General features: G+C 39.6%; 1 protein-coding gene across 2 annotated transcripts in view; it reads left to right on the top strand.

The window, feature by feature from the left end:
• LOC149323271 (dynein axonemal heavy chain 6-like) overlaps nt 1-17,053 on the top strand; it is a 187,108-nt gene that overhangs the window by 168,619 nt on the left and 1,436 nt on the right. For both annotated transcript variants that reach the window (XM_089488669.1, XM_089488670.1), the window contains 5 exons: nt 5,733-5,860; nt 10,411-10,596; nt 12,355-12,427; nt 14,005-14,156; nt 14,412-14,634. In XM_089488669.1, the coding sequence (XP_089344795.1) occupies nt 5,733-5,860; nt 10,411-10,596; nt 12,355-12,427; nt 14,005-14,156; nt 14,412-14,634 (762 nt within the window). The remainder of the gene's footprint in view (nt 1-5,732; nt 5,861-10,410; nt 10,597-12,354; nt 12,428-14,004; nt 14,157-14,411; nt 14,635-17,053) is intronic.

Below are 17,053 nucleotides of genomic sequence, written 5' to 3'. Positions count from 1 at the left end.
ATGAAAGGACTCATTTGTGCTCCAGTCGAATCCCTATGTGGAAGTAAGCATATTTAAGATACAGCATGGCAAAACAATTTCCTCTCTACAATAGGGGAAAGATGGAAGGCAAAGTTACCATCCTGAAATGCCTGGGAGAATTGTAGGCATTGACATCTCTGAGGTCTATAATTGCACGAAAACCTCCAACTCGTTGATGACGAAATAACAGGAGAAAAACCCCTGGTATCACGATATTGAAGAGATGGGTTTGATGACATCTTTGTCTAGCAGGGTAACAACTTTGTCAAGAAGAGTGTTGGAAGGGGAAGTAATTCAGATTATCCCTGTTGGAAGGCACTCTGCAACTCGATGGCATACCCCTTCCTGACAATGTTGAGATCCCCAGTGTTGACAGTGATAGAGGCCCAGGCATGGTAGTAATGGTCTAACCTGTTGCTGAAATGGAGTGTTGAATTGGGAAGAAGAGCAAGAGGGGGGTCACAGATTTTTCTTTCTGGTCATGATTTTTTTTTTAATGAAAGGCAGTACTGAGAGGAAACCTGACATTTCTCAAAGGAAGCTGAAAAGAATCAAGGGCCGATGGGAGGCAGATGAACTGTAAGACTGTCTTCCTCCCAAGGAAGATCTCTGCCAACCAGAATGAGGTGTGTTAGATGTGAATGACTGAGTGGGTAGATCATATTTTCATGCTGTTGACCTCATTTTTTGTGTGAATTCCATCTTCTCATCTGTACCCTTGTTGGAGAGGCCAGACTCATTGAATACCATGTCCTTGATTATAGTAATCCTGGTCTAGGTGGAGATGACATCTCATGTTCAACCAAATGCCTAGATGGTGAATAGGTGGCTGGAATGTCAGATGAGGAGGTGTTGGAATCAGTTCCAAATAAGGATAGCAGAAGGGGAACTCTGTGATTTTTCAGGAAAGCACATTTGCACCAACTAGTTTCTTGGAGGCATAGGTGGAGGAACATCTCGAGGTTCAGGCTGAGGCAAGACAAGTTGATATAGTGAGAAATAGTGGCAACCCTACCAGTCAAAGGTTCAGGACAGGCAGTCTCAGCAGGATGAGAGAATGGAGGAGACTGGAGCACAACTGATCTGGATGGAGACAAAGCACATGAACTGTGGGTATGATGTCTTGTGAAATAATGGTACGGTATATCATAGTTATGATTCCAAAAATCAAACATACATTGGCCATGAGGCCTCATAAGAAGGAGAACGATAGTAAGGTGAATACTGTCAATTGTGTTTCGATGGATCACCAGGGTGTATACTATGTGCATGACAATGATGATGTTCTTCCAACTCTCACTGTCTTTTTGAGGTCTTGTAATATACAGTCGGCCCTTCTTATACACGGATTCAAGCATCTACGGTTTGAAAATATTCAAAAAAAGTATAAATTTCAAATATCAAATCTTGGTTTTCCATTTTTTATAAGGGACACCATTTTGCTATGTCATTATATTTAATGGGACTTGAGTATCCACAGATTTTGTTATCCACGGGGGATCTTGGAACCAAGACTCAGCATATAACAAGGGTCCACTGTACCTTTACTATATATCTATACTATATATCTATAATATATATATATATATATATATATATATATATATATATATATATATATAGTTTAGTTAAATCAATGGTACCTAAACTGTGCCCTTTAAAAGATTTTGGACTTCAGCTCCCAGAATCCCAGATTATTGGCCAACATGGCTGAGGGTTCTGGGAGCTGAAGTCCAAAATCTCAGAAAGGGCACAGTTTGGGGACCACTATGTTTAATTAAGCAATTTATTTTAAATAGCCACAAAAATCTCCTTCATTAATCAAATAATTAAGAAAAGCTAAGGGTTGATTGACAAAAGAAACCTTTACTTGCATGCCAGCTCTACTAAATAACTTGTCAACCATTCTGACAGTAATATCAATCTCAAGCTATTGTGGAGTAGAAAGGAAGAGTGCTATTTTTCACTTAATTCCGCTTGTCTGTGCATGTTTATTTAGACATCCCATTGAGTTTGGTGGGTCTTATTTGCAGGTAGGATTGTAAATTCAATTTTTAGTAGCTCCAGAACATGCTAGTAGTAATTATCAATATCAAAGACATTCCTAAAATTGCTTTGATACATGATCCAAGAAGGGAAGTTAGTTCAAGTGATACATCCGCCTCAGCAGTGATTTTTTGAATTTGGTCTAATGCCTTTACTCAAGTTTGGTTCCATTTAGTGTGGTGCTGATTGGGCACATTTCATAGAGTACCATTTCATAATGATCACTTGCTTGTCTCTTCCTGTGCTGTTGCATTACAATCACATTCCGTTGTTGCACATGCAGGATTATTTTGTGCTAATTGGACTGACCCTAGAAGAAATTGCAAAATGTGATCCCTATGGTAGAAAAGACTCTTTATAGTCTACCATAGTTATAGTTTTTGAATTTTGCGACAAAATGTGATAAATTACAGTGAACCCTTCTCTCTTGTGCTGTGATACCCACTTTGTCAAATTCCTTTCTTGGGAGAGAATCCTGGCCCTACTCTCTGGCTTTTGTTTTAAAAATGGGTTGCCAGATTTGGCTGATGTGTAACATATCATTATACTGTCTCTTTCATTGAAGTATATATCTTTACAGTACAATGTTTCCCTTTGTCATAATGTTAGAATCTAGGATCATCCCCTAAAGCTAGAACACTTTTAAAAGGAGATTATACAAATTAATCAAGTTTGGGACCAATTAAATAATAATAATAATAATAATAATAATAATAATAATAATAATAAATCATTTATTTATAGCTCGCCTTTCCTTGAGATCAAGGCGGGTTACAACATCTTGGGAACAGCAAACGATAAATATACACACTACAATGTACAATTCAAACATTAAAAACAAAAGTTAAAAACACAGATTAAAACCATACAAAGACTAGCCAAAGTGCAAGTGCAAAGGAGGGGGGAGAGGAAGCGTTACAACAATTGGGGGAAAGCTTGTTCGAAGAGAAAGGTTTTGAGTCTCTTCCTGAAAAGGTCGAGGGAGGGGGTCGAGCGGAGCTCTACGGGAAGCGAGTTCCATAACTGCGGGGCTGAGATTGAAAACGACCTTTGTGCAGACCCAGAGTGTTTCGAGGGTGGAACCCTCAGAAGTTGCTTCCCGGCTGACCTGAGTGTGCAGGGCGGATTATATGGGAAGAGGCGGTCCTCCAAGTACCCTGGGCCCAAGCCATTTAGGGCATTATAGGTTATAACCAACACCTTGTATTGCGCCCGGAAGCGAATAGGCAGCCAATGTAGATCTTGCAGAACAGGTGTTATATGGCTGGTCCTGGAACATCCAGTGACCAGCCTGGCTGCCATGTTCTGCACTAATTGAAGCTTCCAGGTTTGGTACAAGGGTTGCCCCATGTAGAGCGCGTTACAGAAATCCAACCGAGAGGTCACGAGAGCATGTACCACTGTTTCAAGGTCCCCCCAGCCCAGGTAGGGTCGCAGCTGGCATATCAACCAAAGCTGATAACAGGTACTCCTGACTGTCGCGTCCACCTGAGATGTAAGATGGAGCGATGAGTCCAGGAGCACCCCCAAGCTGCGAACAGAGTCCTTCAGGGGAAGCGTGACCCCATTCAGGACAGGTGGACAAATCTCCATCCCTGGGCCCAGGGAACCAATCACAAGCACTTCCATTTTAATGTCTACTAGATATCATCTCCAGTATCACAGTCAGGGTACGTAGCTGGGGGAAATAATAATAATAATAATAATAATAATAATAATAATAATAATAATACTGGTTATTTATAGCCCGCTTTTCCAAAAAATGATCAAAGCAGGGTACAGCATAAATGTAAGCAATATACAATATAAAAACATACAATACAAAAATATCATAAAAATATCCCAGTAATAAAGCACAGTAAAATTCACAAGAATAAAACCAAAGAAACAAACTAGCTGGATAAGCAACTGTATAATGGGGGAGAATAACAAATGTCAAGGCACATGGGGGAATGCTTGTTGGAAGAGATAAGTCTTAAGTTTCTTCCTGAACAGGTCAAGGGAGATGACAGAGCGGAGCTCGTCGGGAAGGGAGTTCCAGGTCTGCGGGGCGGAAACAGAAAATGCCCTTTGGGAAGACGAGGTGTATCTCGTCTTGGGAACCCTTAAGAATTGCTTCCCGACCGATCTGAGAGTGTGGGGCGGATTATATGGGGAGAGGCGGTCCTCCAAGTACCCTGGGCCCAAGCCATTTATGAGGTGGAAGTCCTCCTGACATTGTTCCCATAGGTATCTGGTTAACATCTGTATGAATAGAAGTTGGTCTATAAAGTCCTTCATTCTGATGGTGTCTCTTACATTCTTATGTTCATTCAAGATTAAATTCCGTTGGTTTTATTTGAATTTATTCCGAGATAAGTTTGTGTGGGATCAAAGCCTTGATGTAAAAGAATCATGTCAGTTCTCTAAACACATGTGTGGCCAAAGATTCAGTTTCACTGATCATTCTGGAAAGATCTTCCTCCTTCTACCCTCCCCACAAATCAGGGCCATGCCCACAGCATTCCTAGATATCTGCCATTCATGTTTGGCTTTTTAAAAAGCTCAGTGCCTGTACAATTTATTATTGGAAGTACAAGGGAAAATAAGTTGGCATAATGTATACAATTGCTCAATAGGAAATAAACCTTCTGGGTTTTTATTAAAAGTGAGTACAAAGACACTAAACTGATTGACAAGTGTGGTATTTGTGTGCTTCTATGTAAATGTGCCTGTGAGTGGGGGGGTGTGTGTATATGTGTGTGTGTACATACATGATTACTTTATACACAGTAACAGGATTTTGAAATGTTTAAAATAATAAGACTGCTTGAGTTATGGCTTCTCTGTTAACTGTTTTAAAATGCAAAGCTGGTATTATTTTATTTTAAGCTGCTGAATTATTAAATGTATGGAAAGCTTTCCAAAGATTAGGTTTGTTTTCTCCTATGTTGTGTTGATATTTTCTTTTCCTATTTTTTATAGTATCTCAATAAACTTCTCATTTTGGGTTTCTGCTTTGCATAGTAAAATCACTGCCCGGAAACGTTGCCCACATTCGCCATTTCCATTGCACACTAGAGAGTGAAGGGGAGGGAGAGACAACTCAGAGAGGCTGAGTTGAATGTTCCTCAATGGGAACAGGGCACCCTAGTTGCCAGGCCTGCAGAGTTCTCTCTGTTTTTCATGGTCTCTGACTCACACAAATGGGTTATCCTGTGCCTGTGTAGTGACTCTTTCGGAACACACTAATGTGTTCCAAAGTGTTTTAGTGGTAGCCCTTTCCACCTCTGATATCTCTTATCATGCCATTGCCAAAAAGGTCCCTTCTGCCAGAGGAATGAGGATGAAGGAGGTGGTAATAACCTAGCTGAATTTAAACAAGAGTTTAAATTGGGTAAGATTGTAGAACCAATGTGCATCCTAATCTTCACATCACTTGAAGTGATTAAAAATGGTTCTGCCAAAGTGACTAGATCCTCTTGCTTCAGAATGGGAAAGAGTAAAATTGCCCTTTGCCTTTTTCTAGACATACTGTAGATGGGACTTAGTCCATGAGTAGTCCCTGCTTCATTGCTTGCTGGATCATGAGTACTTGCTCATTTGTAAACACAATTGTTCTTTAAAAATTATAGAGTGCGTGAACAAGCTTTTTCTAAGGTATCAAAACCATATCTGTTTTTCAGAGAAACTTGACATGGATGCTGCTACAGAAACACTTTTTCACAAGGATGACAAAGGGCGGGTAGACTCTCTGACTACAGTCCTTGGACAAGAAGTGGATCGTTTTAACAGCCTCCTCAATCTTCTAAGGGTATAGCTATAATTCAGTTCCCTGGTGTTATTGATTTACTTATAGTTGTGTTTAGGAACTACAGCTATGGAAAGGAATTATAAAAAACAAAAGCTTTTCTGATAAGAAACCACAGATGAATGTGACAGAGAATGTTGAGAAGGTAGTAGGACAATATAGTAAATGTGTACGGCCAAGCACTACTTCAGATCAACAGTCTTGTGTGTTAGCAATACATCACGTTGGACAGTTATTGCTTACTTCTCCTTTCAATATTTTCAGATATGACTTCTTAAAAAATATGCCTACATTTTGGAAACTATCAATACATTAAGGGAAACAACTTGACATTTTATTATTATGATATAAGACAGTTCTTTTGAAAAAAACTGGGTTGCTTATGAATGAATCAGAGTTACCAACACATGACATCTTGGCATCCCTTCATTTGTTTCATCCCATGAATGGCCACCCTAAATGCTATTATGATTGCCAAATACAAGATGAATCAAGTTTATTTCAGTATGGCCATCCTGGGATGTTTTGGTCTGATTTTTAGATCATAAGCTGAGGGCAGGGAACCATCTGAATAACTATCTGTAAGCCACTCTGAGAACCTTTAGGACTGAAGAGGCGGTATAAATACCATAAATAAATAAATAATGCATATTATGCCTAGTGGAACTTCGAAGTCTCTACCTCATTCTTGGAATAGCCATTTTTATTATTCCATGGACTTATTTCAGTATTCTGACCGGGCAGAAGATGATTTCGGGCTCCATGAACACCCATACCATCTCATTTAGGCCAAAACCTTTTATTATGATGATTGCCAACATCTTTGCTTTTTTATGTTACCTTACTTGCAATCTCTTGCATGTTTCAGTTTCATTGGTTATTCTTGCTGAACCCTTTTGTCTCAATGCCACAGCCCTTTGAATTTCCAGGGAATAATTCATCTTTCATGGAGCAAGTTATGGGGAATTGTTGTGTTCAGAAGTAAGACTTCCTCAAGAATCAATGAACGATCTTGTTTACAAGTCCTAGCATTTTCGCTGTGGTCAGCTAAGTGTTCCTGGTCCAACTTTTCCATGGTTCTTCTATCTTAACAGCATTTAGAGAACATCAATAAAGTGCAGGATAGAGTTTTTGACTTCCTTTTCCATCACCCTACTCTGGTCTCTACATTTATTGAAGCCTCTCAACCAAAGAAAAACACAAGATACATTCTGTGCCAGTGTAGAAGGAAGGGTGCAAACTAGATGCAGTGGGCTGCCATTTTTATTCCATTGTGGTATTAAGATGTTTTATTTCTAACTATGAAGTTATATATCAATCTATATGGCTGATTGTCAGCTCTTCCTGTGAGAGAGGATTGGCGCTTTCTTGGATAATTTGGCAGCTGGGCAGCAAAACTTGTCAAAGCTTTTCCTGCTTTAAGCTCTCATCTTAGCAGAAGAGCAAATCGTAACTGCTAGACACATGACAGACAGCAGTTCTAAGCTTTTGGTACACTCTGTTATTTTAAGATGTCATCTGAGTTCATTCCACTGATTTCGCACATGAAGGCTATACCCAGCCTGAAAAAACAGATGATGCTCTCAGTAGGGTGCAGGAGATAAAAGACAGATCCATAACATGGCTGTTAGTTACTAGTCCTCATATTATACCAAGTTTTGGAATCATAATTCTTGTAGTTGCCTTCCTTATTCCCCCACATTGCCTGATGCACAATAGTCTCCTTATCACTAATCTTGAAATTATACTCTTTCATCTAAGTCATGTTCTCCTGCTGCTTCACTTATTCCAAATATATATATCCTCTGATTTTCATTTAAACCAGGAGGTTGTTGTGTTTGCTTGCTCCCCCCCCCCCCCCCAAACCAAATCCATCCACTGGACGGGAAAGGTCACTGCATTTCCTTAACATCTCTGCCTTTTTCACAAGAGACAATTTTATTTGTCTTTGAAGCAACTGGTCTTTTTGTTTCTTACTAGGGGAAGACTTTGGGGCCACTCTTCTTTTGGCCAGCCTTTCAAAATGAACATTCTCTAGGGCCCTTGTCCTGTGCATATTTTCTCCTTTAGCATATCCCTTTATTTAATGCTTTGCTTCCTCAATTCTTTTCAATTTCAATGTAGATGATTTAGTCTTTTCTGCTTGTTTCTTCCCAGCATCGCCATTTGGGTTTAAAGGAAGGTACATTTATGGATATGGGATAAAATAGTCCCTGACATCTACAATAGCAGCATTGGAAAATGTTACTTTTGCAGGATGGTTCCCTGCAGCCTTAAGAACCACAGTACCTTTTTTTGGACGAGTATCATACAGCTGTTTGTCAAATTATTATTTTTTAATCTTTCTTAGTGTCATAGCTGAAACTGCTCAGTCGCCTTGTAGGCGAAGAGTGACAAAACAGGAAAACAGCTCTAAGAATAGCTCTCTATTTTCCAAGGCAGAAAAATTTTCCTGACAGAGAATTTTCACCCTTGTTTCTCAGCATATTTGGCTGTGTCATGTTTGATTATACATAATCCCTCATGCCAGTCAAGTGGGCTTTAGTGCTTTCATTTGGATGAAGCATTTTGAAACAAGAAACTAACATTATGAAACTAATTCTAGTGTCTTTTTCTGACTTTTTGCCTTTTAAAAGAAGTATGCAATAAAGGTTATTTTAGTTTGTGGATCTAATGTAAAAAAATGTTTGGATCCCATCTTATATATATAGGAAGAGTAATACTAGATGTTCAAAGCAGTTGAATGAGTAATAGTAGATGTTCTAAGCTATTTACTGCAACTAAAGTTTCACTGAAACAGAATCGGTGCCTTTAGGATTCAGGTGTAAAACAGAATGGCCTTTGTCTGGATTCAGTGCAGCATTGCAATTTAGTGCTATGTAAATGAGCCTCGTGATCATGTTTTTTCTTCCTAACCTTTCTTCCTGTGTTGTTGTTATGGATTCCTGTTAATGGTTTATTCAGATAAAACATAAAGTAGCAACAGTACTCTGTATAGGCTAACCTTGTTAAGTAGGGGGGGAAAGCAGATGATTTTCATCAAAGTTGTCACACTGAAATATGGAGAAGGGGAGTGGTCAGAATGTAACGCTGCAGTGCTTTAGTTGCACATCTGAACCCAAACAATATGAAATCCACTTCAGAGGTCCTTTGACAAATGTCTCTACTTTGTGAAGTGATGTGACTGTTGAGAGGAGAACTGTCTCCCCAGAGAGCCTCAGGCTGCATCCATACTGCATAACTAATCAGGTTTGACACCATTTGTATCTGGTTCAGTGCTGTGGATTTCTGGGAATTGTTTATTGAGTTACCAAAGCTTTCTGACAGAGAATGGCTAAATGTCTTACAAAACTAGAATTGCTAGGATTCCACAACATTGAGCCATGGCAGTTAATGTGGTGTCAAACTACATTATTTTTGCAGTGCAAATGCAGCCTCAGCCATTACTGACCCTTTTCTCTTTCCAGCACAAAGTAGAGATCTTTGTATTAATCATCCTGGGGAAATGGTGTTCTACATGTGTTTTACTTTAACTGAAGGACAGTATCAGAAAACCCATCTGGTACCTTTCACCAGTGCCAACTGTGCCCTCTCCTGGAAATAAATAGCTGGACAACATTTATCCATGCCCTAAATATATGATGAGATTGCTTTCAAAGACTGCTAAGAAAGGTAACTAAGGGCCTGTACAGACAGGTCAAAATAAAGCTGCTTCGGGTCACTTTGGAGTTATGCTGTTTAAATAATGTATGTGTCCTAAGAGGCCAAAAGCTGTGCCAAAGCTGTGCTCCTGTCCTTAGGACTGGAGTGTGGCTTTGGCGCAGCTTCCGGACTCTTAGGACACATGCATCATTTAAACAGCATACCTCCAAAGTGACCCAAAGCAGCTTTATTTTGGCCTGTCTGTACAGGCTCTTAATGCAGAATAAAGACAGTAGAGAACACTGTTAGGAAAGCCAGATGAGCTGTACAGAACATGTCCCAAAAGTTCTTAAGCAACTACATTGTTTGCTATTCCATTTCTGAACACAAAACTAGTGGTTGTTACCTTTAAAGGTGTAAACAACTTAGAGGTTGCCCACATGAAGAGCCACTTTCTACCACATGGACTCTATGATCTTCGTATATGGATTGCTTTCTGAGTCACTCTACCTGTCTTTTTCCCCCATCTGTTGCAGGGTAAAGTTTCAGTCCTATTCAAGGGAGAAGCATAAACAGGACTGGGCAGAGAACAGATGGGAGCACGGCAGCTATATAACCCCCTGTTGCCACATTCAGTAGGCAAGCAGGCAATTCATTTTCCCTCTAGGGTGCAAGCAGGCAATTCTGACCATAGAAGATGTAGAGACAGCTTGAGTAGGTCTTGTACACAGCTGGGGAAAACGACACTGCAGCACTGAGCTGCGTATACTAATATACATATTTTATCTCTATGGTAGTTTTTTTAGGGTAGTTGTTTAGAGTAGGATAGTGCTTTAGAGTCAAAATAGGATAGTCCAGTCTCTTGGTAATGTTTCTTTGTGAAAGTGAAACTTTCTTTGTTAAACTTTCAGACTTCTCTAAAAACACTCAACAAAGCAATTGCAGGTTTTGTGGTGATGTCTGAAGAAATGGAGAGGGTGTACCAGAGTTTTCTTAACAACCAGGTTCCAGCACTGTGGGCCAATGCCGCCTACCCATCACTGAAACCCCTAGGAGGATGGGTGAAAGATCTTGTTCTAAGAACTGCCTTTTTAGATGTAAGTATAAATGCTATTCATATAGAATCTATACAGTATATTAAGTTTTTATTTCAGAGTTCCTGCTGATCTGTCAGCTGTGGAATATATTAGAACTATTATTAAAGAATGCAGTCCAAGTTCACAGTTCCAACTGAATCCTTTATTTGTCATATGCACAAATAGCATGGATATTAACAGCTGGAGTAATAATAATCCTATTAGTATAGCTTTATGGAATAACAAGCAAAGAGAAAAATCTATGCCTAGACTCCAGATGTTAGCTAAGCCGGAGCAAACAGAGGAAGGAGAGAAAGAATAATGAGAGAAGTTGCAGCAGTTACATGTTTGTGTGCCTTCAAGTCATTTCCAACTTATGTGAACCCTAAAGCAAACTTATCATGGGGTTTTCTTGGCAAGATTTTTTCAGAGGAGATTTGACATTGTCTTCTCCTGAGGCTAAGAACATGTTATTTGCCCAAGGTCACCAGAGGATTTCATGGCAAACAGGAATCGAATCCTGGTCTCCAGAGTAGTAGCCCAATGCTGAAACCATTATGCCATACTGGCTCTCTTTGTATTTATTTGAATAAAGGGATGGAGGACCAAGGCATTGAATGAAAAGAGTAGCAGATTCTGAAGAGGACTTTGAAGAAATCGAGGAGGCACTGTGATCATTTTTAGGGCATAAAGAAAGCAGGTGGAGTCCTTTAAGGGACTTGAGAGCCCTTCAGGCAGCAGAGGCTCATAAAGCAGGAAGAATGAAGGTTGCAGCCGGTTCATTAACAAGGAAAAATAAGAGGGAAATATAAATGCTTAAAAAGAGAGGGAAATAGAAAAGAGTGTGTAAAATCCTGGCATTTACCATTTATTACAACTTGGGTCCCATCATGCTTAAAGCAGTAAATGCCAAATATGAGTCACAACAGATAATCAAACCAGCAAACTGTTCTTGCTTTGCACTTGGCAAACTGAAGCCAATATTCCCTTTTCTTGGCATTCTTCTTAGTGCAATGCTGACAGTAATAATGTGATTCCTTATCCCAGTTGGATTAACTGATCATTTACAGTAGAGAGACATTTTTCATACAAAAAGCATTAAAAATTAAGTGCCTTCCGTATTTGCAAGATGCATTTTCCCATACCTAGTTTTGTTGCCATAATTTGATACTGCATTAGTACCCAACTTTGAAAACTTCCATTGTCTAAGACAATTCTGCAGTTTTATTGCAGCTGTTAAAATAATGAGCTGTTGGGGTTCTGTTAGGTGAAAATTCCTTAGACTTGAGTTTAAACAAATTCAGAGGCAGTGAGTTGTACATTAAAAACAGCTTTTCATACCTGGGTCAGCTAAAAGGAAGGCACAAATCAACTGCTAAATACTAGAAGTTTGTTTCTAGATGATAGGGAAGGCTAGGTGCAACAACAACAGAAAGGGAATTTCCTTGTGCTACCTAACAAAATCAGCAGCTTCTTAATTGGAGGAGTTGATGCCTAGGCAGAAGCTAGGGCCTCCATCTTCTCCAGATTAAGAAGTTATTGTCTCTGATCAATCTGTGAGAAGGACAGACACTCTTAAGCAGCTTCCTCCTGCATTCAAGGTTTTTCTGGAGCCAGAAGAAAAATAATTTTAAAAACTCCTATCTATTTAAAATAAATATTTAGAATTTTGGCCAAACCCAATTCTGTTAGCCATCATGCAAATAAAATTATTTTAAGTAAATAAATGACTGGTATATCAGGTTCGTGCTTAACTTATGTCAACTTTTCCCCCTTCAGTTCTGGCTCAAAAGAGGTCCACCTAAATCATTCTGGATCTCTGGTTTCTTTTTTCCACAAGGATTTTTAACAGGTAAATAATAACCATTCCCTCTGTTGCTAATATTCAGGTACAATTGCTGCCGTTTATGTGGCTAAAAGCATGCGCAGGATGGGAGAAATCAAACTCACAGAAGCACAACAAATCTCTAGGGGGAAAATCTGAAAGTCCTCATTCATGGAAATGTGCATGCTCAGTGTCCTTAGCATACCAGCAGGGGGTGAGGGGTGGGATTGATAACTGGCTATGAAAGAGAATATAATCCTTGTTCTGGAAGAGACCCCAGAGCCATCCAATCCAGTCCCTGCCATGCAAGAAGACACAATCAAAGCACCTCCAACAGATGGCCATCCGGTCTCTGTTTAAAAACCTCCAAAGAATGAGACTCCACCACACTGTCAGGGACTGTGTACCACTGTCTTAGCTGATGGACTGGACCACTAAGCCAGACTCTGTATTATACATATACATAGACATATACATAGACATATGCATAAGGTTACACAGCATCCAGATTTATTGTCTGAATTTTCACTAAGGATTATATGGAGAAATGCAGAACCCAATGTGAACTTGACTTTCACATTGCCAGCTATAATTCGTTAAACTCTTTCTCTCATTGAGAAATCATTGAGAGTAATGTTAAGAAGGTGGTTTTCCTGGATTGCAGCTATCACTAAACCCTGTTTGAGCTTTCAGGAAACCATTTAACCTAATAGGTGGCCATTGAGCATGCTATACTGCATAGCTCCACTTCTGGCATCACGGGACATTGGTCCCCTACCCAGACACTGTGCATACCACATACATATTTATAGAAAGAGGTCTGCATGTACAATTGGTCATGTGTGGGCCTGTATGTGAGCCAGGACCCCAACAGTGTCCTATGTCTTTCACATGTGACATCAAAGTATGGAGTTTCACAGCACAGTCGCACTTGTGTGTTGTTATGGGAAGTGATTTCTTAAGTGTCTAAACTAGGGGGTTAATCACTATTATTAGTTTCTCACCACTACAAGGTCTTAGTAATTCCATAGGTTTTTACTATACTATTCTTCAGTGTGTCCATGGAATGTAGAGATGTGTGTGTTAGGGTTAAACAAGCTGCACTTCACAGACCACATGTCATTCTCTGCCACATCCCATATGGCCCAAGTTGATACAAGCATATTCTAAAGAAAGAATGTATTTAAGAAACTAGTGTATGTCAGAATTAATTATAAATTCTGAAGATTATATGAGCAACCTTTATTTTTCATTCTGTATTAACAAAAATAATAAAATATAAATATGATCTAGATAAAGCAACCACAAATTCACCACTATAATGAAGCCACAATAACTGTGTCTTCTGCTCCAAAATGGTATGCTTTCATTTCTTTTTGTTTAATAGGGATTGCTCCAGCATAGTGGTGGAGTTTACAATGACACATTGTTCTAAGATAAGTCTGAAATCATGAACTTTAAATTATCACCTAATTTTTTTTGTCAAGATGCAGTTTGCTCTTTAGCAAACCTAAGTTGAATAATAAATCCAAATTCCAGTTCCTTTCTCCTTCAATGACTGTGTGTTGTGTTTGTTTCACATTCTTTACATATTGTGCTTTTAGGAACTCTTCAGAATCACGCTAGAAAATATAACTTACCAATTGATGAGCTCAGTTTCAGTTACAACGTCATCCCTATCTATCGTGATCAAGTGCTTGTTGCTGAAGCTGCCAAAACATCTCTCTTTGGACAACAATTACCGATGGATGTTGAGGTACTTAAGCTCCTATTTTTGTGGTCAACAAGCAGCAACAGACAGGGGGAAACTTGTATCTTTTAAAAAAAATATCTGCAAAGATATCTATCACTCTTTGTTGCCATTTATCATGAGAGCATATATTAACCCAAGATGAGACATGCTATTCCTGATAGGTGGGTAGTTAGATCAGCATTGATTAATCCATTCTTCTTGGCTAGTTTCTTTGTGTGAATGTTGTTGGGATTTTTCACCTTTTGATTTTTATTTCAGCTACCTTCTCCTGAAGATGGTGTGCTGGTCCATGGGATGTTTATGGATGCTAGTCGCTGGGATGATGAAGAAATGGTTATTGAAGATGCTTTGCCTAGGCAGATGAACCCAGTACTGCCAGTAGTCCATTTTGAGCCCCATCAAAATTATGAACCAAGCCCATCACTGTATCATGCACCACTCTATAAAACTGGAGCCAGAGCAGGAACGCTATCCACCACAGGTAACCATTTCTTTAATTAAACTGGCAGTAAGTAGATATTTTTAATCAGTTTTATACATAGCATGAACAAAATTACATTATATGAAGAGTTCAGACAGGCACTAATCTAAACTACTGCAAGAAAACCATTATCTCTCAGGAATTTGAAATCTTGGAGCATTATTAAAAACTGTTGAACTTTGCAAGTTTCATTGAAATTTGGGCCATCAATCTGAGTCAAAATGGAGAACGCTCATAAAAAAAAATTCCCAGCAGTCTGATTTGGCTCAGAATCTCATCCATGCTGATGAACTTTTTGGGGACATATGGAGGCTGCTCTTCCTTCTCCTCTATGGCTCTTTGACCAAAATGAGTGATGAGGTGGGGTGTCTTTGGCCCGATATAGACTGGCGCAAAGTACCGGACTGGGGCCAATTTTAGGGCTCGGGATAGCGAAGTGTCCACATGCTCCTGAGTCCCACCGTGCCGTAATGGCTTGCCCCCATCAACACAGGGGCCGCCATGATGACATATGTGTGGCACCGCATCCAAATGTCATCATTGTGCGTGAGGGCACCCAGCATGCGCCCTAAAAAGAACCCGCTGGGAGCCTTCATGTGGGGCAGAATGGAGTGACATCTCGGTGCTCCTTTCTCCTTATCTGTATCCCCCCTTTGCTTTTGTGTGTCCCTTACACCACTTCTCCTGGTTCCTAAAATGCTAGAAAAAGTAGTTTTCCAGGGACATCTGAAATTATCAAATAATCCTGGGAAATTATCCTTTCCCAGTGTTTTAGGTGCTAGGAGGGGAGGGAGAATACAGAGAAAAGGGTAATATGTCTCCTTTTCCATTATTAAGTGAGGAGTGTATGCTGAGATTCCTACCTGGAACTACTCTGATTCTTTTGAGGGAATTAGAGAATGTTTCTTGGCTACCATAAGCATACCCATGTTATTTCACTGTGTACGGCAATAAATGTTGGTGCCACACCTGACTGCGGTGTGCCATATTTGCTAAAACCTTTACTCAGTAGCAGTGTTATGAGGAATAGCACATAGGACCTGTGTGTGGTATATGCTGGGCTCACCAGGCTCATGTTTGTCAGCCCACATTGTTCCAATCACTTGCCAGGAAACTAAGGGGTAAAAAAGTACAGTAGTTATCCTTTCCTGGAGAGATGCAGAAGTGTTTAAGAATTTCCCCTCAGTTTGTCCCATAACTGGCTTGGCATGTATGCACTGCTTCTGTGAGCATTTGGCAAACGTTTTCCCAAGGGTTCTCTTCCAGACTCATAATGTTGTCATTAGTAGATCATACATCCTATATTCGTGCCTCTCCCCTGGAATTGTAGATTTCCATACAAAATAGTGGGTCTCTTAGACTGCACCTGGAAGAGATGCACAGCAGCAGATACTCATATTATAGTACACCACTAGCATGCACACATAAGCAGGTGCCCGGGGAAGGGAGAAGTGGGAACATATCCCCTCCCTTAAATAAGACAAGGCAAGAATACAATAGTTCAAAACATGGGCATTTACCTATTGCTGATCCCATGGGGAAAATACCAAGGATGAATTTTCAAAAATATTAGAAAATTGGTTGAAAAGTATGTTTCACAAGTGTTGGGAAAATCCTGACAAGACGAATCCTGGAGTGATGATAATCTTCTCAATTGAAGGCTTATTCTTTGCAAAATAAGCACAAGATATTTTCCCATCCAAAACAGCCTTTTTTGTGTGAGAAACATTTTCCCTGCAAAAATAATACTTCTGTACAGAAATATTATTTTTCCATTCTTAATATGCTGTTATCTACACAAAACATTCTATTTTCTAAGCAAAATTCTCACATGCTAGTTTTGCGTAAATCCCAAACTGCTAATAGTTTTCAAAAGTTGGAAGATTTTCTTGCAGCAGAAAGAAAATTGCTAAAAGGACTCATTGCTTTGAGGATGAAATTAGCAAAGAATTCCATTCCTGAAAGCTATGACCCAGAGAAATATGCTTAATCTGGTGGTGTTCATCACACAGTAGAGAAAGCTTTATCATGCAGTCCTCCAGGTTTCTAGGTCTACAATTTGTTCAATGAAAGATCTGGAGAAGGACCCCAGGACTGGCATGGGATAGACCTGAATCTGTCTTCCAAAGAGTTCAATTGTTAAATACACAGCCGTTTCAGGCCATGAGTTTTTAATATAATATCCACAGCATAACATACTATTAAAATACTATTTTGCCATAAGATTGCATCTTCAAAATAAGAGCATTCTGGCAGAACCCATTTCCAGGTTAGCTGGAACTATAAGGTGCAGTGGCTTGTAATCCAGGAATTCTCCTCCATTTCCCATTTTACTCCCAGATGATGTTTTCTCTCTCTCTCAGCCAGTCCTCCAGCAATTATGCTCATCCTTCACCCTTTCTTGCTACTGAGATGGCAG

This window comes from Sceloporus occidentalis, unplaced genomic scaffold (genome assembly GCF_023333645.1).
Source record: "Sceloporus occidentalis isolate IW3139 unplaced genomic scaffold, rSceOcc1.0.p SCAF_1, whole genome shotgun sequence".
NCBI classification, from domain to species: Eukaryota; Metazoa; Chordata; class Lepidosauria; order Squamata; family Phrynosomatidae; genus Sceloporus; species Sceloporus occidentalis.
This window is presented reverse-complemented; position numbering and strand designations above follow the sequence as displayed.